The 24670-nt window shown below is 45.8% G+C and overlaps 1 protein-coding gene across 1 annotated transcript; it reads left to right on the top strand.

The window, feature by feature from the left end:
• The first annotated feature begins 9212 nt into the window (after positions 1 to 9212).
• On the top strand, positions 9213 to 22541 carry Chmp7 (charged multivesicular body protein 7). Its single transcript, XM_041668951.1, has 10 exons — positions 9213 to 9584; positions 11392 to 11563; positions 18098 to 18283; positions 18455 to 18588; positions 19361 to 19409; positions 19646 to 19765; positions 20028 to 20126; positions 20339 to 20399; positions 20789 to 20968; positions 21184 to 22541. The coding sequence occupies exons 1-10, from the start codon at positions 9286 to 9288 to the stop codon at positions 21234 to 21236; spliced, it is 1353 nt and encodes a 450-aa protein (XP_041524885.1). The 5' UTR covers positions 9213 to 9285; the 3' UTR covers positions 21237 to 22541.
• Positions 22542 to 24670: the final 2129 nt, after the last annotated feature.

Below are 24670 nucleotides of genomic sequence, written 5' to 3'. Positions count from 1 at the left end.
GTCTTGTAGAGAGTAGGGATACAAGGAGCATGCCTAAACATAATAAGGGCAATAAACAACAAGCCAACATCAAACTAAATGAAGAGAAACTCACAGTGATCCCACTGAAATCAGGAACAAGACAATATTATCCACTCTTTCCATATCTATTCAATATCATTCTTGAGGTGCTAACTTGAGCAATAAGAAAACAAAAGGAGATCAAGGGGATACAAATCAGAAAAAAGTCAAACACTCACTATTTGCTGATGATATGATAGTTTATATAAGTGGCCCCAAAAATTCTACAAAGGAACTTCTACAACTCATAAACACTTTCAGTAATGTACCAGGATAAAAGATTAACTAAAAAAAAAATCAGTAGCTCTCCTTTACACAGATGATAAATGGGCTGAGAAAGAAATCAGAGAAATGTTACCCTTCACAATAGCCACAAATAACATAAAATGTCTTGGAGTAACTCTAACCAAACAAGTAGAAGACTTGTATGACAAGAACTTTAAATCTCTGAAGAAAGAAATTGAAGAAAACACCAGAAAGTGGAAAGATCTCCCATGCTCTTGGGCAGGTAGAATTAACATAGTAAAAATGGCAATTTTACCAAAAGCAATCTACAGATTCAATGCAATGTCCATCAAAATCCCAGAAAATTTCTTCACAGACTTTGAAAGAATGGTACTCAACTTCATATGAAAAAGCAAAAAACCTAGGATAGTCAAAACAATCCTGGAACAATAAAGGAACTTCTGGAGACATCACAATCCCTGACTTCAAACTCTACTACAGAGCTACATTACTGAAAACAGCCTGGTATTGGCATAAAAAGATACAGGAGGACCAATGGAACCCTAAGAGAGACATACATGGATCTAATCTACATGGGAAGTAGAAAAAGACAAGATCTGAATAAATTGGGAGCCTGGGAACCATGGGAGAGGATTGAAGAGGAGGGGAGAGGAAGGGAGGGGAGTAGAGAAAAAATGTATAGTTCAATAAAATCAATAAAAAAGAGAAAAAAAAGAAAAACGAGAAAAAAGAAAAAAGAGAGAAGGGAGGGAGGGAGGGAGAGAGAGAGAGGAAAATAAAAGAATAAAAAAACAAAAAGCCAATGGGAAACTACAACAGTCTAATCCAGGCGGGGTAAAAGAGGGCACAAACCCATTAGGAAGGCATGAGTCACTCTGCCAGAACAAGAGCCAAGAGCTGCTGAGGTTCTTGCTGACGGTGGAGAAAGTACAGAACATGTAATAGAGGAAGGTAGTTACAAACACTAGATAAGGTCAAGGCACCAGTTGCAGAGAAGAGAATTATAATTGACATGAGTGTGTCTGCCATATTCTGTTAAGATTGTGTTTGTACAGATAGTTATGTTTTCTTTCCTCAATTTCTTTATCATGAGATGTAATATCAATTACGAGAATATCAATGGTTGTCATATTTTAAGTTTGAGATACTAAAATATCCCTGAAGGGACATTGCCACCTATTCTAAAATTATAATGCATTTGTGGTTGTACAAGGGATAATTCTGTCATGTTAGGCATAATTATGGCCTGGTTTAATATGTAATGAATTGTAACTGTTTATGAGATACTTATATTATGTTTAGGCATTTTTATTACCTGGCTTCTGTTTTCATTTGAAAATTAATCATGACATGAGGAGATATGATTGTTTGTTAACAAGAGGTGGACTTATGATGTCTATTCTTGGTCGTCTATTTGGATACTCTTGAAATTAATTAAAACCCCAAAATAGAGGGCACACCTGTGAGGGATTTATGCTTATTTTGAAGTGGGAAGATCTGCTTGTAATCCAGATCTTTGAGGTGGGAAGACACACCTTTAATCCGAATTGAATCTGGACCACACCTCTGCTGAAAGCCTATATAAGGACATAGAAAAAGGAAGCTTTTGCTCTTCACCTGTTTGACCTCATTTGCTAGTAAGTTCGTTCCTTCACTAGCATTAGAACCCATTTCTTCAGGATTCTGGCACCTACTGAAGACCAGTGGAGACATCCAGCCATGGACTGAGCAACTACTGGATCCTTGGACTTCCATTCATAGCCAGCCATTGTTGGACTAGCTGGGCTTCAGCCTGTTAAGTCATTCTAATAAATTCCTTTTATATGTAATATATGTTATATATGCTAAGAACTCTTAGCACATGATGGTTCCTACCCCAGGGCCCTGAAAATTATAATGAAACTACTAATAAAAGCTCACTGGAAAAGTTGGGGGAAATGAGGTAGAGAGCTATTGAGGAAGACATCCACTGTCAACCTCTGGCCTCATAAGTATGTATCCACACATGCATGCATGCTTCCACATGTGCACATATGGACATGTACACACACATACACATGTGCACATATGGACATGTACACACATACACATGTGCACATATGGACATGTACACACACATACACATGTGCACATATGGACATGTACACACATACACATGTGCACATATGGACATGTACACACATACACATGTGCACATATGGACATGTACACACATACACATGTACACATATGGACATGTACACGCACATACACATGTGCACATATGGACATGTAACACATACACATGTGCACATATGGACATGTACACACATACACTTGTGCACATATGGACATGTACACACATACACATGTGCACATATGGACGTGTTCACACACATACACATGTGCACATATGGACATGTACATACACATACACATGTGCACATATGGACGTGTTCACACACATACACATGTGCACATATGGACATGTACATACACATACACATGTGCACATATGGACATGTACATACACATACACATGTGCACATATGGACATGTACATACACATACACATGTACACATATGGACATGTACACACACATACACATGGGCACATATGGACATGTACACACATGTGCACATATGGACATGTACACACATACACATGTACACATATGGACATGTTCACACACACATACACATGTGCACATATGGACCTGTACACACATACACATGTGCACATATGGACGTGTTCACACACACATACACATGGGCACATATGGACATGTACACACATACACATGTGCACATATGGACGTGTTCACACATACATACACATGGGCACATATGGACATGTACACACATACACATGTGCACATATGGACGTGTTCACACACACATACACATGTGCACATATGGACATGTACATACACATACACATGTGCACATATGGACATGTACACACATACACATGTGCACATATGGACATGTACACGCATACACATGTACACATATGGACATGTACACACACACATGCACACAAAGAAAACTGCAAAGAATCATCATCATCAGGGCAAAACTGGCACCAGTAATGGGTTATAACAAAGTTTCAGGATATGATTTTTTAAAATAATTTATTTAACTTTATTTTATGTGCATTGTGCGAAGGTGTCATATAAGATACCCTGGACCTGGAGTTACAGACAGTTGTGAGCTGCCATGTGGGTGCTGGGAATTGAACCCAGGTCCTCTGGAAGAACAGCCAGTGCTCTTAACCACTGAGCCATCTCTCTAGCCCTCCCCCCCCTTTTTTTAAAGAGAAGCAATTTCTTTTTTAAAAGATTTATTTATTTATTTATTTATTATGTGTACAGTATTCTACCTGCATACCAGAAGAGGTCACCAGATCTTGCTATAGATGGTTGTGAGCCACCGTGTTGTTGCTGGGAATTGAACTCAGGACCTCTGGAAGAGCAGCCAGTGCTCTTAACCTCTGAGCCATCTCTCCAGCCCGGATAAGATATATATATTGCCTATATATCAACAGTGATTCTAAATAATCATTTCTCTTTCTTAAGAATATCTTTTATTTATTCTTTGACAATTTCTCGTATGTAAACAACGCATCTTGATCATGTGCACCCCAACTCCGTTTTCCTCTGTCTTCTCCCCCAAGACACTTCCAACACATTCCCCCTCCCCATTCAATGTCCTCTCCTTTTTGGTTAATAACCCATTGATTCCAGTTAGTGCTACCTGTTGGAATGTTGGCTTGATCTTGTGCAGGAAATTAGAGCTGCAGGGTGTTCATGGATGCAATGGCCATGCCATGTCCTGAAGACAGCATTCCTTCCCATCCTCTGGGTCTTACATTCTTTCCACCTCTCTGTCAGATCTCTGTGTATAGAAACCAGAGAATGTTAATACATAAGCAAAATGGATCCAGGGCAATAGCCACCCCAAGTGTTTAGCTTCTTAACAAAGTTTACAGAGAGCTGTGAATTGTTTTATTTTTATTTGTTTTTTGTTATTTGTAGCTGTTTTGTATATGTGTGTCTGTGGGTGTGTGTTCACGTGGGTACATGTGTGTATGTGGCTGTGTGTAATGTTACATGTGTGTTCATGTGGATCAAGGACAGAGGCCAATTGTGGTGTCATTTCTCAAGAGCAGTCTACCTTGGGATTTTCCTGTTTTGTTTTGTTTTTTTGTTTTTTGAGACAGGGTCTCTCATCAGCTTAGAGCTTGCCAAGTTGCCTAAGTCACCAGCAAGCCCTGGTATTTACATGTTTCTGTCTCCCTGGTGATAAGATTGTAAGCCTGTGCCACTCACTGCACCTGGATATTTTATGTGGGTTCTGGGACTCAACTCATAATATTACGCTTGCCTGGCACCCATTCTACCAATTGGGCTGCCTCTCCATTGCCTGCAAATATTGTTTTACTTTGTTCTTTTTTAGATTTATTTGTTTTACATGTCTGACTTTTGGCTGTCAAGGCATGCATGCCTGGTACCCTTGAAGGTTAGAAGAGGGTATCAGATCCCACGGAACTAGAATTATGGATAGTTGTGAGCCACCATATGGGTGCTAGGAACTGATTCCAGGTTGCAAGAGCAACAAGTGCTTTTAACCACAGAGTCAACTCTCTAGCCCGGTTTGTTCAGTTTTTAACTTAAGATGAATGATGGTTTCGAAGGCCCTTGTAGTAAAGAATGATTTGAAAGAGAGGAGGGAGAGGGAAGATAGTGATCTTTTATTTGTGTAATTATCAATGATAAATTATTTTAATTTCTTGTGTGTATGAGTGTACAACCATGGTTGTTTATGTGGGCATATGCATGCCATGATGTAAGTAAGTATGGAAGCCGGAGAACAACTCTGGTGTCGGCTCACCTTCTCCCTGGTCTGTCTTTATGTGGGAATTTGAACTTAGGTCCTCATGCTTGTGTGGCAAATGCTTTTACACCAGTTTACCTCCCCAGACCCATACTGAGATTTTAAAAGGCTAATCTGGACAGTCAGCTTCCCAAACGGAACGGCTGCTGTGTCATTCGAAGAAGTCATGGTCATAAGTGGGTGGGCAGTAATAGTGGTTTGAACACTGAATAAAAGAAGCAAGACATTTATTCCAGCTAAGATTTTCCTAACTGTCCAAGCATAAAGACAAGTAAATTTAGAGACATTTAGCTCAAAATGGCTGGTGGAGAAATAATCTATTCATAGAAATAAAAAATGCAACTGTTATATCAACATATTATACCTAAATGAATAGTCTTAATGTTATAAAGTATAGGCTTTGATAGAATTTTAAACTAATCATTTCATTAAATTCATCCATTTATCCATTCCATAGTCCCTACCATGTGCCTAGCAGTCTGCTGGAAACATACAATTAAGATCACCATCCCATCAGCAAAGACACATAAACTAGTCAGAGATACAACACATGAACAGAGATTTAGAAAACAGTGTTGGAAAGATAAACACAGAACAAAAAGCACAGGACATGACAGAACCAGGGTAGAAAAAGCTTCCAGAATACCATTCTATTCTGGCACCTGAACAGAAGGTTAACAAGCCTGGTTTCTTTCTCTGTAAATCCCATAGATGATGAGTATTCTATTTTTTGCTTTTTTCATTTGGCTAATCCTACACACTGCAAATCTCAGAGCAAGGTACTATTATTAGGGACAAGTGGACCTCAGGGCTGCTGATTTCTATGAAGATGAGGAGGACTTGCTGATGAGTGGGAGCGGTGGCCTGGAACATCATTAGAGAGGAGTGAAAAATCCCGGAGAAGCCTCAGGGCTGTTTATAGATCATGGCTGGAACAGGAAACATCTAGGTGTCTGTGACATTGATACATGTTACTATCACAGTAGGGTACATGAAGGTGAAACTGTGTTCTTCAGTCTCAGAATAGAAGGCCCCTACAGGCCTTGTACCTGTGGTAGATTCACAAGAAAGAATCAGAATGAATGTGTGTCCTAGGAAAAGCCTTATGGTTGCAGCGTAGAGACTTATTTACCAGAGGCTGAGGCTGAGAGGAAAGCAGCCTGCCTGGAGTCAGGCTGCTATTTACTAAGAGAGACAAAAAAGAAAGAAAGAAAGAAAGAGAGAGAGAGAGAGAGAGAGAGAGAAGAAAAAGAAAACAATTCTAGAAGAAACCAGTTCGGAGAGGATGTATTTAAGGCCAGGCCAGCTCTACTGATTCTGCTAGCAGGCAGCCTCCAGATACAGCAGTGTTCTCTCCTGCAAATGTTTTGGCTTAATCGGACCCTTAGCCGGGTTTAGAAAATCTAGTTTCTTTCAGGATACCGTTGATTTACGGGGCATGACAAATGGCATGGTACAAATTTGTTTCCTAGTGAACAACAATTGCTCACCTTCCACACAAATATTTTCTCTACTAGAGTCCATATTTATAACTCCCCCCCCCCTCTCTTTCAGAGAGTTGCTCTCTGTAGCCCTGGCGGCTGTCTTGGAACTCTGTAGACCAAGCTGGCCTCCAACTCTGCCATCCATCTGCTTCTGCCTCCTGAGTGCTGAGATTAAAGGCAAAGGCCAGCACACCCTGCTCAGCTTCCTCGGTAGAAACAGGGAAAGTGGGAAAACTCACCTCACAAACTTACTATGAGCATCAAATGAGATATTTTAAATACAGAGAACTACAACAATACATAGATATCAGTCGATGCACACACAACTAAACACTCTTGTCCACCTTTAAAAATGCTTAATACAATTCATTAAAACTTGGTGCTTGTGAAAATTCGCTTACACTGTTTCAACAACTGTAAACCCTGAAATGCATCACATTTCATCCAAGCAATCCTTTAGGAAATATTACTTTATAACAGTGACTGTTTAACAGAAATTACTTTTTCCTAAGCCAAAACTAACTTTTGCTTTACTTTTTATAACTTTTACACAAACTGCTCCTTTTAGATTATTTGTTTGCTTGCTTGCTTGATGGTTCTTTTTAAATCAGCATATTTCCAGGCTGGATCTGTAGTTTAGAGGACTTAGGTTATGTCACCCACAGTGTGTATATGTGTGTGTGTGTGTGTGTGTTCCCAAATGTAACTACAATTCTAAGGGATCCAACTCCCTCTTATGGCCTCTGCGGATCCTGCATGTACACGGTGCACTTGCACACAAGCAGGCGAAACACAAACATAAAAATTAAAAAAATATTTAAAAATCAGTATATTTCAGTGGCAGAGTGTTTGTTTGTTCAGCACGCAGGAGGTGCCCCAGCTCAGGAAAAATCACCGCTAATAAAATGAAAAGGATATGTTCACTAATTCCTGAAGGGACCTCAGGCTGATCCTTAGGCTTCTGTGCTTCTTAAGGGGACCATTATGAACCTGCATTGTTCTTGTAGGAGCCAGCCACAATAAGCTGAATAGAAACAGTCCACCCAAAGGAAGTTCTTTACTTCCAACCATTATCACCTGCCAGAGTAGGACTCAGACATCCATAATTTTAATGGAGACCCGAGTCTCAGTAATTTACCCTGAAGCGATACCTGGTTTCAGGAAGAACACAAACTGAGAATTCCCCGAGCACCTCCGAACAGACCTTCCAAAGGAAATGACTAACTTCCAACTATTGTAGTAGGATCTCCTGCCAGCACACTCACTAGTGCACCCCTAGACAAATGTCAGTCAATCAGGGGTCCTGAGCCTCAGAAACCCTTCACCCCCACCTTTACTACTATAAAAACCCAACTCTAACTGAGCTCGGGGCTCTCCGTTTATTCCAGTAAGTTGAGCTTGCGGAGAGACCGAGTTTGAAAACTTTCATAAAATACTCTTTCCTTTTACATACGGGAGTCGGTCTCCTTGTTGGTTTTGGGGGAGACTTCGCGCATCTGGGCATAACAGTTCTGCTTCTGTAATTCCAAGACTTTCTGCTCCCCGGGCAAACCGAGAAGCCATGGCAATACACCTGTGCCCCATTTTCGTTAAAAGTTCATATCCCGTTGTGCTTTCCAACAGCCACCGCGTCAACGGAAGTACTGAACCCATAGTTTATTTACCCTTATAATCCCGTCTATTCCGAGTCGGGGCCGCCTTTCTAGACTGGCTCCGTGTGGCTCAATAAAAACTTTAAATTCATAACGAGCTCGTCCAGGGTTCCTTTTGGGTGAAAACAACCCGGCTACAACACTACCACTATTACCATAACAATTTATTCTCAAGACCTAAGAGACCTTCAAGATTGCAAAGTAATTAAAGGGTATAGTTTAAGGAACTTTCCGTAAAATGTATTTTTCTGCTGCACCGCCGTCACTCCAAGATACTTGCATAGCTATCTCCTTGTGCGAAGGAGAGGAGTTGGAGATAGAAGCAGTACTGGAAGCCCGGACAACCCGGGGCTTCAGGGGAGAGTCGGAATGGTGCTGGCGGGATGCGGACTTTCGGAAGAAAACCGACACGGCAGAAAGTGCGCAGAAGCATATGTAGCCCTAAAACTGTGTGCGCTGTCACGGAGCTTTGGGGACCATTTCTGTTTATCGATTGATAGTCTAGTGAAAAGAAGGTCTCTTGAACATTTGTTTAATGTAAAAGTTCCTGGGCTAGGAACGGTAGACCAGATCCAAGGTTTAAGATCCACTTGCACGTCCCGCAGCTGCAGTTCCGCTACCTTAAACCCAAACCACCTGGGAAGACGCAATCGGTCGCCTCTCTAGGGCGCACCGCAGCGAAGCGCAAAATCCTTCCCGTCGCACAAAGGCCGGGGAAAAGGAAGGTTCTGCGCCTGCGTACTGCGTCTCTCCGGCGGGAACGCCCACATCTCCTGCTCCAGGCCAAAGGAATGCAGCGCTACGCCTGCGCCCTGAGGACTTGCGGGACTTTTGTCACACTGGCGGCGGCGGTGACGTAGAGGCTGAGGAGGAGGGCGTGAAGGAGCGACGGAAGCCGAGAGGGACCTGGGGCGGAAGGGGACCCGGGCCAGGCTTGTGTTCGGTTCCTTGGCGGGGCTGGGGTTCCGATGTGGTCCCCGGAGCGGGAGGCCCAGGCCCCGACCGGGGGAGACCCGGCGGGCCTCCTGCCGCCCGAGTGGGAGGAGGATGAGGAGCGCATGTCTTTCCTGTTCTCCGCCTTTAAGAGGAGTCGCGAGGTGAACAGCACCGACTGGGACAGCAAGATGGGCTTCTGGGCACCGTTGGTGCTGAGCCACAGCCGCCGCCAAGGGGTGGTGCGCCTGCGTCTGCGGGACTTGCAGGAGGCCTTCCAGCGGAAGGGCAGTGTCCCGCTGGGTCTGGCTACGGTGCTGCAGGACCTGCTGCGGTGAGGACCGGGGCGTGCGGGCCAAGCCGGGGGGCGGCTCCCCAGGGCTGACTTCAGACCTGCCCTTTGACAGCCCGGACTCAGAGTCCAGGGTTTGTTCAATGGGTGGAGGAGGAGGGCGGGGAGGCGGCTCCATGGATGTGTGGAGAAAGAGAAAGAGGGATCGCTGTAAAATGACCGTAGTCATGAATGGTCCGGACGAGAACCATCGTGGCAGCGGTGGCAGCGGCACACTTGGGCTGGGATCCCGAAGTGCAGTTATTTCAGCAGTTCCTCAGGATTTGGATTACCTCTGCAGCAGATCTCTGAGATGGGTACTTTGAACTGAGGAAGGAGGGAGTTCTTGTCGGGTTATAGACATCTTGACAAGAGAACTCTGGCACAGGTCATACAACTGGCATGCCCAGGACTGAGACTGGATCAGAGGACAGGGGAGTTTAACTGGTATCTGGGGCCCCGGAAAGGGCTTTAGGTGGTGAGTGTGTGAGGTGCAGTGTTCAGGCCATGCTTGAAGAGGTGACATATCTAACAGATGAGCAATACTTCATAGTTTCAGATACTTTCATACTCTAGTTTCTGGCCTTTTCAGTAATCCAAGGCAAGATAATACAGTTATCCTCATTAAAAATAAGAAACCGAGCCCCTCAGAGAGCAAGTAACCTATGCCCAGGTTACACAGCAAGAGTCATCCCAACACTGGTCCCTGGTCTTTGGATTCTAAATCATTTGTGTTTCACACTGGATGTATTATGCCCAGCCCAGCCCAGCCTAGCATCGTGCCTCTTTCAATGAATACAGAGAAAGTCAGGGCTGTTGTATTTAGCGTAATGCTTTCTCACTAATGGTCACACTTCTTTACTTCTGTTCCCAGTGCCTTTCATTGCCTGACCTTGACCTAAGAAACCTTTCTAAAATTGTCCTCTGAGAAAGTGTGCTGTGGAAAAAGTTTTACCTGTTGCCTGAAGTGAAAAGTAGTTGAGTCAATGAGGGACTAAACCAAAATAAGCCCCTTAATACAGGATAGTCATGACCCATGTCCAAATCCAGAGACCTTTAACACCTTGAAACCTCCTGTCCCGGCTGCTGAATCTTGAAGCTTCCTGGTACTTCTCCAGGTTTGCCATCCACACATCAACAGCTTTGCTTGAGGGCTGCACAGTTATGCCTGGGTCCCGGCATTACCTCTTTCTAAGCAGTGGCCCTGCATAGCTGACATGCCATCCGTAAGCCTTTGACCAATTAGCAAATTACAGTGATGGCATTATATAGGTTGGTTGTTAAATCTTGAGGATCTTTATATAACCCTTAACACAGTGATTACCTGTGCCAAGCATTTAGTAGACTTGGCCCCTGTTGTTACCACTACTAGGAAATATATTTCACGTCCAGCCCGGCTTAGAGACAGTATAAGACCCTGCTGTGTGTAGTTTTGCTTCCTTCCTTAGGTCCAACCTATTGCACAGGGTTTCATTTGATTGTTCCCAGGCCCATAGGTAGAAGGAAACCTCAGCTTGGGCCCAGTGAAGCCTTTTGTGCCTCTATTGTCTTAGTGGGACACTTGCAATTTTGGAGCCAGATGAATTTGGTGTCATCTGGCCGCCTTTACTGTCTTAGATCCTCAGTCTCCTACTTAGTTAACATACTGGTGACACCACCTATTGTGTGAAGTACTTAGGAGGCTGAACATGGAGTGCAGGTGGCCCTGCTCCAATAAGTGATGATGATGATGAAGATGATGATATGCCTCTGAGGGTAAAGGTCATTGCATTACATATCCCTACATGCCTTTGTCTCTCTTTCTGTGCAGTCGAGGCGAGCTGCAGCGAGAATCAGACTTCATGGCCAGTGTGGACAGCAGCTGGATCTCCTGGGGGGTTGGAGTCTTCCTGCTGAAGCCCCTCAAGTGGACTCTTTCTAACATGCTGGGGGATAACAAAGTTCCAGCTGAGGAGGTGCTCGTGGCTGTGGAGCTGCTTAAGGTGGTCATGCAGAATGGGGGCGGGGAGCTGGGTGGCATCAGGTGTGACAGGGTCACCACAAGCATCCTTAGGAAAATACTGTCTCTTTGCCAAGTCATGGGACTAAGACTGAGTCTGCATGATGTCTTTTGCCATGTACTTTGTCGGGCTATATACTCGTTGGGTTATTTTTACATTTCAAGAGTAAGCTTTGTCTGGAATTGTTGGTAACAGATAGTTGATCACGTCCTGGCAGTTGAGGGAATTAATGAGAAGCTATAGTTTAGGGTGTCCTCTGCCTTCTCCAGTTTACTGCAAGAAATTCCCAGTATTTAATGAATTCAATTAACTGGTATATTTATGATTGTACTTGCGATTGAACCTTGGCCCTTGAGTGCATTGGGCAAGCGCTCTGCTACCAAGCTCCAGCTTACTGAGCTATAATTTTCTTCCCTCCAATCTCTCTTCTCCGTCTAGCTCACCAGTGACTTGCTTCTCACTGTCCCCACTCTGCCTGGGTGAGGCCAGAGGCACCATCCCTTCCTACCCTGCTGCCCACTCACCTTCACAGCTACCTTTTCCTCCTAGCCCAGGCCATGTGCTGACTGCAGGACAGATGTGATCTCAGAGCCCTGAGCAGTCACACTTCTCAGCTGCTCCTCACTAGGAGTTGGGTGGGAACCAGCAGTCACTTTCTAAAGCAGTGTAGTCAGTCTGATCCTGTGCAGTAGAGAAGTGGGCCTAGAGCTTGACAGGGCACAGTAGTGATTCTGCCACCTCCTGTTACTACACGTTCCATTTGATGACATCTGATTTCAAATATGTGGTGAGTCCTGTTTTCTCACAAGTAATGGCTCATCATGTTGGGTTTTTTATTTATTTATTTTTATTTTTTTTATTTATTTATTAAAGATTTCTGCCTCCTCCCCACCACCGCCTCCCATTTCCCTCACCCTCTCACACTCAAGTCCCCCTCCCTCATCAGCCCAAAGAGCAATCAGGGTTCCCTGCCCTTTGGGAAGTCCAAGGACCACCCACCTCCATCCAGGTCTAGTAAGGTGAACATCCAAACTGCCTAGGCTCCCACAAAGCCAGTACGTGCAATAGGATCAGAAACCCATTGCCATTGTTCTTGAGTTCTCAGTAGTCCTCATTGTCCGCTATGTTCAGCGAGTCCGGTTTTATACCATGCTTTTTCAGACCCAGGATACATTGAGCCTATAATTCGTGATCCTAGAGAAGCTAAATAAGAAGGTGAACCCAAAGAAAAACATATTGGCATCCTCCTGAATATTAACCTCCATCAGGCGATTAAAGGAGACAGAGACAGAGACCCACATTGGAGCACCAGACAGAAATCTCAAGGTCCAAATCAGGAGCAGAAGGAGAGAGAGCACGAGCAAGGAACTCAGGACCGTGAGGGGTACACCCACACACTGAGACAATGGGGATGTTCTATTAAGAAGAAGGTGTTTATAGGGAGGAACATGTAAGGAACACGGATTTTTTTTTCTTAAGACTAGACAAAAAAATCAAGCAAAAACAAAATTTTCTTTTCACTCAGTAGAACATAGGTGTCCTGAAATCCACATTTTGACCTCTTGATGTGTTAGTAAAATATAGAGAATATATTTTTGATCAAACTGAATGCCTTTGACAGTTCCCAGTTCATGTTCAGTTTTTTCCACCCTGTACTGGGATGATGCCCTTTCTTCCAACCTTTCATTGTTCTTTCTGGTTTCCGTGGATTAGCATCTTTTCTGGATCTCCGAGCATGCTTTGGCAGGAGAGTATACCATGCCAGTAATAGTACCATTAGTGGTGTTTGCCTGGCCGCGGTTTCTCTCTCTCATCTGGGATGAGTTGACTGTAACACTTTCACCTTTGAATCAACTGACTTTGTAACAGTTACATTACTCTTTGTTACTTTTGAATCAACTGACTTTGTAACAGTTACATTACTCTTTGTTACTTTTGAATCAACTGACTTTGTAACAGTTACATTACTCTTTGTTACTTTGGGACTTCTAACTGTTCAATTACCACTGTTCTTCACTTTGGCCTCATTGTAATGACTTCAGCATGAATGTCCTTATATGTTGAGCATTAAGACTCAGACAGCTGTACCAAATTTCCTATCTATGGTATAAGCCCAAGTGAGATGAAGGGCAAGTTTCCAGACACTGGTCTTACCTGGGGAAGGACTATGGGAAGTTGAAGTGTTTCTGGTACATACAGTGTGGCAGGCCGTCAGAGGTAAAAGGGAAAAACAAATTTTTCTTATTAACCTTGCTACTCTTTCAATTTTTAAAATATTATTTAATGTACAAAATTTTCTTTATTGTTGGTATGTGTGTGTTTGCAGATATCTATCTGTCATGGTGCATATATGGCGATCAGAAGACATCTTTTGAGAGTTGATTCTCTTCTTGCACTTTGTTTTGAAGCAGGATTCTTTTGTTCCTGCTTTACTGTGAAGTTTAAGCTGGCTGACCCGTTAGCTTCCAGGCGGTTCTCTGGGAAGTGTGTGTGATCAGTTCTGGAAGTGTGTTCATATATCTACTCAATACGGAGTGCTGGGATTGCAGGCGCAGGCCAACAGATCTGGCTTTTCACTTGGGTTCCTGATGTCAAACTCAGGTCATCAAGCTTGGATTCAACCACTTTAACTTGCTGAGTCATCTCTCCAGACCATTGTGTTTTCTTGTTAGCACTTACTACTAACTGAAAAGCCTATATGTTTACTAATTTATTGTCTGGCTGTCCTACTAAAAGGGATTCCACGAACTTCAGGACCCTGAAAGATGTCTAGTAAATAGTAATCAGTAAATATTTGTTGAATGAATGAATATATATATATATATGTATATGTTTGTATACACATCTATTCTATTGTTTTTCTAGAAATAGAATGGCTCCATAGCTTGTTTCTCTTTCCACTTTAATGTGTTGGGAGTATCTTTCTGGGTCCTACGCAATCTAGTTCATTCTTTTTGACAGCTGTACAGTAATCTGTATCCCTGCCACTATGTGTCACTGGTTGTCCCGCAAGTGGACTTTAAGTTATTACAGTTTCTCTTGTTTTCCATCTTTACTAGGCTTGTGCATATACATCTGTGTAGTTTTGTTCCTTTCATATTCTTGACAAAAATAATTGCCCCGTTAGGGGCTGGGGAAACAGCCCAGTTGGTTAAGGGTGGACCTGAGTTTGGATTCATAGTATGAACATAAAAAGCCGTGTGCAAAGACTAGCACCTAGAATGCCAGTGCTGGGGAGCAGAGACGGGAGGGTCCCTGGGGCCTGCTGGCCAGCCAGTCTAGCAGAATTATACACCTGTCTTGAAAATATAAGGTAGAGAGTGATTGTGGAATATACCTATGTTACCTCTGGGCACCACATGCATTCCACACACATGTGAACACATTAACACACATACAAAATTATTACCTGATATTTTGTGGTGTTGACAGGTTTTCACAATGTTGTCTAAGTTGGTCTCAGTTTGTGGCAATCCTACCTCAGCTTCTTAAGTGCTGGAATCACAGACATGAGCCCTTACAGCACCGTTACTTTTCAGGAGCTGTACTAATTTTACTTTAATCAATACTGTCTTAAGGGAGCTGGAGAGATGGCTCAGTGGTTAAGAGCACCGTTTGCTCTTCCAGAGGACCCAGGTTCAATTCCCAGCACCTCATGTCAGCTCACAACTGTCTGTAACTCCAGCTTCTGGGGATTTGATACCCTCACATAGACATACATGCAGGCAAAACACCAATGAACATAAAATAAAAATAGTCTGTGTTGTGTATGCTCGCACATGTGCACATGGAGTGCCAGAGGAGGACGTCGGGGGCCCTGTTACTCTCTGCCTTATTCCCTTGAGACAGGGTCTCTCGCTGAACCTGTTGCTAGCCTGGCATCCAGCAGACCCCAGTGATCCTTCTGTCTCTGCCCTGCACAGCACTGGGGTTACAGGTGTTGGTTCTAGTCTGCTTTCTCTGTAAGTGCAAAGGGTCAAACTCAGGTCCTCATGCTTGAGCAGCAAACACTCTTACCCACTAAGCCATCTTCCCACCCCCAAAGATAGAAATATTACTTCTTAGATTGTTGCTTAATTTTTATTTATGATGTCCTTAAAACAAAAACGTTTGTTTTTGTGTGCGTGAATCTGTGTGCATGTGTATGGATGTGCTCATTGTGGGACACATGGAAGTCAGGGGACAACTTGCAGGAGTCACTTCTCCCTCCACCATATGGCACTGGAGGTTGAACTCCTGTGGGCAGGCTTGGCAGCAAATGCCTTTACCTGCCGAGACACCTCGCCAACTGTCATAACGTCTTTTACAGAAGTTTTCAAATGTCTGCAGTGAGAGCATCCAGTTTCCTTTGAAATACTAATTGCTGGTTTAGGGATACATCTTATGCCTCAAGCATACCAAAAATTGATTCTCTCTCTTTGCTACTAGGGAGTGAACTTGGGGCTTGTGTGTACTAAGCAAGTGCTATACCAATGTACTATACTTCTAGCTTCTTTTTTATTTTAAATACTGTACACTTTTACTTTTTTCCATTTCAATTTCTGTTCTTGGGTATTTGTGTACATGTGACGAGGGAAACCCCTGTTTTCCCTAGCCAGTCAGCCAGCCTGCCAGTTTTCCCCACCCCTTTTACTAATGCTGTGTGCTGAGTCTCATGTGTGCCGTCACACTGCTCTTAAGTATTCTCGATAGGAATGGCTGCTAATTCGGGGTGGGGCAGTCAGGTCTGACTGTAGTCTCTGTCTTGCCAGACTCCTGTGCGCTGTCTTGGATGTGATTGACTGCTTGCTTCTTGGTTCCTTCCCCTGGATTTGTTCACAGTGAACTGTGGGTTCTCCTTGGTACCCCCAAACAGTCGTGTGGGTCTCTTGTGGGTGACTTCACTGTTTCACCATTGGTCTTCCTTTCTGCTGCCTTCCCTTGAATCCCCTTGTGTTCTCTCACTCACACTTGGATCCTGACTGCCCTCTGTGTGCTGGGGACTTGAGGGCTCTCCTTGCTCTTCTGCAGTCTCCTTTGAACTTCAGGCTTGTACATCTGAGGTCTAGCTTGTCCAAAGTGGAACTTTGGTGTTTGAGATAGGCTTCTCCTGCATTCTTCTATATGAGTCATCCCAGCCATAGCCAAGTCCCCTTTCTCCATGAGTCTTTGTTCAGACACCTGGGGCTGCTGCTTTTATCCTCTAAGTTTTTCTGGGATCTAGCCCATCTCTCTGTTTCCTAAGTGTTCTCTTCAGAGAGGTAGTATGTCTCTTCTTGCATAAATGGCCTCCTGGTTTCTAATCCTAACTCTTCAGTCCATCCTTTCCAGCTGTTTGCTGACTCTCTGACAGCCTAGCCATGCAGTTCCTCCAACGATTGCTCATCCTCTGCAAGACAAAGAACAGGAGGTGAGATGTTCATTTTATACAATATTGAAGTGCTTCTCTTCTTGTACCCCCCCCCAGGGAAACACACACACACACATGTACACATGAGAACTCACACTTCTGTGCCCGGATTGCCTGTTGTTTTTAGACACCTCTCTCCATCTCTTTCCCTTAGTAATGATTGACCCTTCAACATTGTGATCAATGGCCCTTTGTTTTGCTTCTAAGAACCCTCTGAGGGACAGTGGCGTTGTGTCTTGGCCCTTCTGTTTCTTAGTCTTCTCATGGGTGCAGCCTGCCTATTCCTGCTGTCTATCACATGCTTTTCCTCCTGACTCTTATCCAGGCATAATAACATTCACTCTGCACTTTTGCCTGTGGAGATCCAGGACAGAAAAGGGACTAAGCATCATCTACTCAGTTCATGTGCAAGAAGCTGAGGATCTGTGAGACTGGCAGCTGCAGGGTCATGGGTTAAGTTGAAAGTAAAGTTTGGCTCTAGATTATGGCCAGTTCCACTCCACTTCCTTTGCCTTATTCCTCCTGTGAGGAGCCTCGGGCCAGGCAGATGCAGCAATGCGCAGCCCAGGTGGACATGCCAACATGGAGCTGCCACTTTCTATATCTTGTTTTATACAGTCACCCACTCTCCCAAAGTTTAAGAAGTATACAAATCCGTGTGTGTGTGTGTGTGTGTGTGTGTGTACACCATGGTGTGCCTGTAGGGGTCAGAAGACAATCTGTGGAACTCAGTTCTCTGCTCCACCTTGTGATTCCCAGTTGTCAGCCTTGGTGTCAAGTGCCCTTACCTGCTCAGCCTCTCACTGGCCCCACCTTATTTTTTGAGACAGTCTTTCACTGAATGCAGAGCTCACTGTCTGTCTAAGCTGGCTAGCCAGTGAGCTGTGGGTTTCTGCCTGTCTTGGCCACAGTGATAGAGTTACAGGCATGTGCTGCCATGCCTGGGTGCTGGGCATCCAAACTCCAGTGTTTGTGCTTGCCCAAAGGCTGCTCTTTATGCTGCCACTGGGTACCGGTTCAGTACTCTCAGGCCTTTCCTGTGGGCGCATGGCCTTGAAGCTCAGGGTCAAGGCTCTTGTGTCCTGAGTTGGTAACCAGGACATTGAATCTCTATGCCTTTCCTGCAGGAAAAGGCTGAGGAGGTGTATCGCCTATACCAGAACTCACCCCTCTCCTCCCATCCTGTGGTGGCCCTGTCAGAGCTGAGTACTCTGTGTGCCAATTCCTGCCCAGATGAGAGGACCTTCTATCTGGTGCTGCTGCAGCTGCAGAAGGAGAAGAGAGTCACGGTCTTGGAACAGAATGGAGAGAAGGTGTGGAAGCATGCCTCTTTATAGGTGTGTGCCTGCATAAATGAATGTGCATGTTTGTGTGTGCATGGACTCACAGGGACTTAGTCTGCTCTCATATGCCCACCCCAGGCCTGGTTGTGAATTTCTCAGCGTGTGTGGTAGAGACAGTATTAATTTGTCCCTTCCCCCTAGATTGTGAAGTTTGCCAGGGGGCCACACGCCAAAGTGTCTCCTGTGAATGATGTGGATGTTGGGGTCTACCAGCTGATGCAGAGTGAACAGCTTCTCTCTCGAAAGGTTGAGTCTTTATCCCAAGAATCTGAAAGGTAATCTCCTTTCTTACCTAGCTGCCATGGAGCCCCAGCATGGGTGGGTCTCTTCAAAAGACAAAAACAAAAAAAACACTTGGACTATATCTCCATTTGTAGAGTGCTTATCTAGATGCATGAAGTCATGGGTTTGTCCCCAGATCTGCCAAAAAAAAAAAAAAGGCTATGTATTAATTACACACGCGCTAGGTACTCCACGTGGAAAACAGAAAATAAAGGAGAAAAACGGCCTCTTGTCCCTCCCGTGATAACAGCTGCTAACATCTTATTTATGTTCTTCTGAAGCCTGGTGTTGTCCACAGGTGGGGAGATAGTAAGGTGGGTCCACGCCTTCACAGGGCCTTTTTAAGGATCTCTTGCTCCTTCCTTAGGGTGCTTCTGCAAGAGTCCACTTCCCTGAATGGAAGACTAGCACACTGAATTAGAGTTCTTTACTCTGTATCTCAGAGAAATAGAGGAGCGTTGGGAGACTCAGAGACATGGCCAAGGGCTTTAATGTGAAGGGCTCAATCCCATGTCTTAGAGTGGGAAAATGTGTATAATTCTCTCATCTTCAGGACAAGATCACCTTGACTTGCCACGTACAGAGGCTCAAGCCTCTGTTGAGACCCACTTCCAGAAACTGGCAGTGGGTAGCTGGCCCTCACTGTGGCTGTGGGCTTTAGGGAGTTACTGACCTCAGTCTGAAGCTACTTTCACTAAGTGCTCTCAAGCATACTCAGAGACCCTGCCACTGTACAGCCTTCTTCACCTGTCCTTCATTCCTCAGGTACAAAGAGGAAGCCCGCCGGGCATGCCGAGCTGGAAAGAAGCAGTTGGTAGGTTCTCTTCTCCTGCAGCCTAGGAGTGACATCCACAACTGTTGGATACAGGGACCCAGCAGTTCAGAGAGCAGCCTGACTGGGGTGCAGGGAGCAGCATCTGCAGGTTCTCAGAAACCACAGCTTAATTTATAGGACGAAGGCTGGGATGCTCTCGTGGTTTGAGCAGGGCTGTCTTGCTTATGCCCTGTGGCCTACCATGTCCTACTCTGATCTGTTTCCATACCCGCCAGGCACTGAGGTCTCTCAAGGCCAAGCAGAGGACAGAGAAACGCATTGAGGCCCTGCACGCCAAGCTGGACACTGTTCAAGGCATCCTGGATCGCATCTATGCCTCCCAGACGGACCAGATGGTAGCCACGCCCCTCCGTGCCCTGTGGTCCCAGGCTCCCACACTGCATCTCCCTCCCTTGTGACCTACTGTTTAAATGAGTCCTGGGTTCTTCCAGGATGTGGCTGGGTTCCCTTCCCTATTGGGAAGTATAGCTTCTCTGGGTATAAAGTGAATTCATTTGCCTTGGGTGGCCAAAGAAAGCCTGAAGTTAGCTTTGGAGATGGAATATGGTTGTCTGTATTTTGGCAAGTGTTGCACAGGTAACTTGATCTTCTCTTTAGGTTTTTAATGCATACCAAGCTGGTGTGGGAGCCTTGAAACTCTCGATGAAGGATGTCACAGTGGAGAAGGCAGAGAGCCTTGTGGATCAGATCCAGGAGGTACAGGGGCCTGGGAGAGTCCATGAGAGTTGTAGCGAACATGGTAGAGACGTGCTGCGGGCCAGTTTTCCAGACTTGACTCGGCCTTGTGCCTGAGAGGAACTGTTCCTTGATTGTCAGGTCTCTGTAACCAACCCTGAACATTTTCCTTAAAGGCTTCAAGCTGCCCAGAGCCAGCATTCCCTTCAGAGCTTTGTGTTTGTGTCTTACAGCTGTGTGACACGCAGGATGAAGTTTCTCAAACCCTGGCTGGTGGGGTAACCAATGGTTTAGGTGAGTTGGCAAGGACACTCCCCCCTCCTTTCTGAGAGACCTCACTTCTTGGGCCAGAATAGGACTGATCATGAGCTTGGTCCTCTCTGGGGCTCATCTGCAGTGGTGGTTGGTGGGAGTTAAGGTGACCTCTCAGACAGCTGTCCGTACTGGCAGAGTGTCTGACTGGCAGTCCTTTCCCAGGGCCAGGGCAAAGGGAAGCAGGTCCAGGTTCCTGGGCTCAGTGAACTATACCCATCTGACAGTCCAGCTCTCCCTATAGAGAAAGAATATGTGCCCGAGGGTACCCTTTCCCTCATGAGTCATGTGACTGCAACCTGCAGAGGGCCTGCTGGGCACATCGGTTCATTCCTTTCTTTCCTGGGGTTGACATGGCATCTCTCTCCCAGATTTCGACAGTGAGGAACTGGAGAAGGAGTTGGACATCCTCCTTCAGGACACCACCAAAGAACCTTTGGACCTGCCTGACAACCCCCATGAGACGCTTTATACCAACAGTGTGCCTAAGCCTAGGATCTTGGATGCTGAACTTGAAGCTGAACTTGAGAAACTGTCCTTATCAGAAGGAGGTAAGGAGCAGCTTCCCATAGACCCTGGACATGTGACTCTGGCTGACAGAGGAGCCAGGCACACAACAGATAGGTTCCGTCTCAAGAACTTGGTTTGCCTGCATTCCAAAGCCCTGCTGAGGGGAGTGGTTATGTACATTGAGATCCAGTTACTTAAACTTTGGGACACTTTGGTCATAGGCCTTCCTATTGAATATTGTCATTTCTTTTCGCAGGTTTGGTCCCAAGCAGTAAATCTCCAAAAAGGCAATTGGAACCGACTCTCTAAAGCCATTGCAGGAACTCAAGTGAAGGACCCTCATGTCACAGAGGGACAGCCTTGTGTGTGTACATAGTTATTTAATGAGAAACACTGAGAAGTTGTTGAAAGAGGAGGAAAGAAGCACTTGGATCTCTCTGGAGGGTACCACTCATGACAAGACAGGTACAGCTCCTGGAAGCCATGCTGTGAAGGTGTGCTCCAAGCTGATGTCATGGACCTACCTTCTCGTCTCTATAGTGCCACAGTTTATCCAGTTCTGTGTGTGACCGTCGTCTCTGATAGCCTGCAGTTCTTGCCATTGGCTCCGTTAGGTTTGTCTTCACCCACCAGCTTCGTTGCAGCCAGTGAAGGTGAAAGGTGTGCAGCTTTTTCCATCAAAGCCATCCCTGTCTTCCACTCCTAAGGTTTTTAAAACAAAGTTTGTTATCTGCAATGCCAGTTAAATTGCTCCCCTGTCCTCTGCTTTATTGGAATTAAGAATGAGAGTCAAACAAGTTTTACTCAGAGAGACCTAACAGCTGAGTGTCTGGAGAAACATTGTCCACAAGATGTTTCTCTACCTGTTTTGTCAAATTCTCTGAATGGTTCAGGGTCATGGCAGTTGCAGGGGTGGCTTATGTCATTCAGCGCCACAACCTCTTCCATCTTAGGCAGAAGCAGATCTGCTGATGGGGGTGGGGAAGGGGTTAATCTGAGCAGGAGAAACCCGAGTCAACTACAGGCCTCACGGTGTAAAAGAAGCTAAGTTTTTGCTTTGGCCCCATCATAAATTATGTGTGTTTTCTGGAGCAAGCCACATGGTGCCACATTCCCTGTTTCTTGAGCCTGACACTCACTGTTAGGATCTGGAAAGCGTCTCACCATGTATCCACCACTCAGGGCAGGGGCCTGAGCCAGGATGTGCAATAGGAGGAGGTGGCCCTGGCCTGCTGCATCTGTATGGGCTGCCCTCTGCTCTGCCCTGCACCTGCCTCCCGTGGGTGCATCTTCTCTCCATGAACTGTGGGGCAGGCAGGAGAGGGTAGGTCTGAATGTTGAGGTGGCAGCGTGGAGAGGAAAAATGACAGCCACACTGCCAATCTGCCGTCCAGGACGATGTCTGCCTGGATCTCTTTGCACTGCCCCTCCTGCTTGCGGTGGCACAAAGCAGAGGGGAGGACTTTGCTTCCGACCAGGAGCACGAATCACTGTTCAACGAGTCTCTCCCTCCCACTCAGCTTTGGCAAACGGAAATATTGGGGGTGAAGGAAAAACAATCACTATTTTTTCTTTTTTAATCTGGTAAATAACTATTAAAAGAGAAAACCACCAGGTTTTGTTGTTGTCTGTTCTTTAGGTTGTGCCAATTTTTTTTTTAAAGCTAGGTCTCATGTAGCTGAGACCGTCCTTGAGTTTTATCCTCCAGCTTCCCCTAAGAGCTGGGACCACAGCTGTGTAGCCGTACACACCAGACCATGTCATTGTGTTAGTGCTTGTTCCTTCCCGTCTCTCAGAGTCACACACATATCCACACTTAGGCGCTGTTCATCCAGGGCCTCTGGAAAATGTGGAGTAGCTGAATAACAGGCCCTGAGCTGCAGGGAGTCCTGCCTGCCTGAGAGAACTCTCCCTCCAGCCCTGAGCCATATACTGCGATGTTTCCCAGGCCCTGTTCTCCACACCGAGAACGACCCTGCCCATGTGGTGGCTCCACACTAGTCCGGCGCCTCTGGTTCTTGGCCTGTGCTGTGCATGCTGTCCGCTGTACCTGTGGAGGAAGGAGGCTTTGAGGCCGAGTGCAGTCTGCAACAGGCCAGGTCTGCTGCGCACTGGGCCTGCAGCTCCGGCTGTGTGGGCAGGCGAGCCAGCCGGAAAAAGGTGTAAGGAGCATCAGCCCAGGAGGCCTCAGGACCAGTTGGGCACCCACCATTTGTTGTGTGAAACTGTCTCAGGAGAACCTGCAACCCCACAGTGGGTCTGGATGGCTGGCTCTGATGGACAAGGGATGCAGAGGGGAGAGTGGAGCAGATGGAGCTGCAGGAAGGGCCGGCTTTTGAGGAGCCCGTTACCTGGTTTTGTGTTGCTGTCTGAACGACTAAGCAGTCCTCACCCAGCTCCTCCGTCAGGAAGGCCGGAGCACTAAGACAGTTTATCTCCACTCTGCTCAGAGTGCTGCTGTCTCTCCTCATTCTCTCTCTCTCTCTCTCTCTCTCTCTCCGAACCTTGGCCCTCCCCTCACTCCAGCGTGGTGAAACTAGAGCGAGACAAGTTACTAGTTGTGTGGCACTGGCCAGTTAGTCTTCTGTGTACTTTAGCCTTGTAACCGTGTGAGTGAGTGGGTATGTACATGAGTATGGGTGCCCATTGAGGCCAGAAACATTTGATCCCCTGAAACTGGAGTTAGAGCTAGTTGTGAAGCCGCCTGACATGGGTTACTGGGAACTGGACTCAGGTCCTCTGCGAGAGCAGTACACACTTCTAACTGCCGAGCCATCCCTCAGCTCCTGCTTTAGTCTCTACATCTGCAGAGTAGACATCAGAAACACCAACCTCCACCTAGCATTGTGTCCAGGAGATGAGATAAATGAAGCAGGGTACAGGGAGTTGGGTACTGGGAAAAGGAGTTCAGTATGTGAGCTCACACAGTCTGTGACTGGCCTTACATCAGAGATCCTCCTACCTACCTCCTAAGTGTTGGAATTGCACCACACACTGTTTGCTCTGGTCCTTTAAGAAGGTCTAGAACTCAGGCTAGGCTGGGGCAGTGGTCTCCTAGAAACTGAGGGACAACAGAAAACCGCCTGGGATTTTGATGACACCCACAGAGGATAGTCAGGTAGAAAGGGGAAGGGTGGACTCTTCATTGGCTTCTCCCTTTGGCCCCTCTGTCTTTCCCAGCCCTTCCTTTCCTACTCTTACTCTTTCCCTTACAGCCTTCCTTATCTCTGCTGTTGTATTCTGAATGTGAAGTGACCCCCCTCCTGCTCCTGCATGCGCGCGCACGCGCGCGCGCACACACACACACACACACACACACACACACACACACGTTCCTCCTGTGTTTGAACAGTTGGTGCCCAGCTGACAGTGCTGGTTTGATAGACTATGTAACCTATAGGAGTCGGAGTCGTCCTGGAGGAAATGGGTCTCTAAGGGTGGGCCTTGTGGTTGTTTTAGTTCAGCCACTTCCTGTTTTCTGTCTGCTATCCAACTGTGACCAGTTTCCCACACTTCTGCCACCATGCCTTCCGTGCCGAGACAAACGTGTCCCTTCTTAAAGCACAAACCCTTCCTCCCTAAGCTTTGTGCTGATACACAGAGGCACTCGACACAGCAAAGGGAAAATAGTAAATAATCTCCCCCCTTCCCATTTCTGGGGGACATCTCGTGCTTACAAGTATTCATAACTGATTTTCTTGGATTCGGAGGTTTAAAAAGTATTCTACAATCAGTAATTATTT

Source organism: Microtus oregoni, unplaced genomic scaffold (assembly GCF_018167655.1).
Source record: "Microtus oregoni isolate MIOR12 unplaced genomic scaffold, Mior012 000001F_ref0000356, whole genome shotgun sequence".
Classification (NCBI taxonomy): domain Eukaryota; kingdom Metazoa; phylum Chordata; class Mammalia; order Rodentia; family Cricetidae; genus Microtus; species Microtus oregoni.
This window is presented reverse-complemented; position numbering and strand designations above follow the sequence as displayed.

Coding starts and splice junctions, on each gene's coding strand:
- Chmp7 (XM_041668951.1), top strand. CDS start 9,286: ATGTGGTCCCCGGAGCGGGAGGCCCAGGCCCCGACCGGGGGAGACCCG. Junction 18,284..18,454: donor TGGAACAGAATGGAGAGAAG/GTGTGGAAGCAT, acceptor CCTTCCCCCTAG/ATTGTGAAGTTTGCCAGGGG. Junction 20,127..20,338: donor TTGTGGATCAGATCCAGGAG/GTACAGGGGCCT, acceptor TGTGTCTTACAG/CTGTGTGACACGCAGGATGA.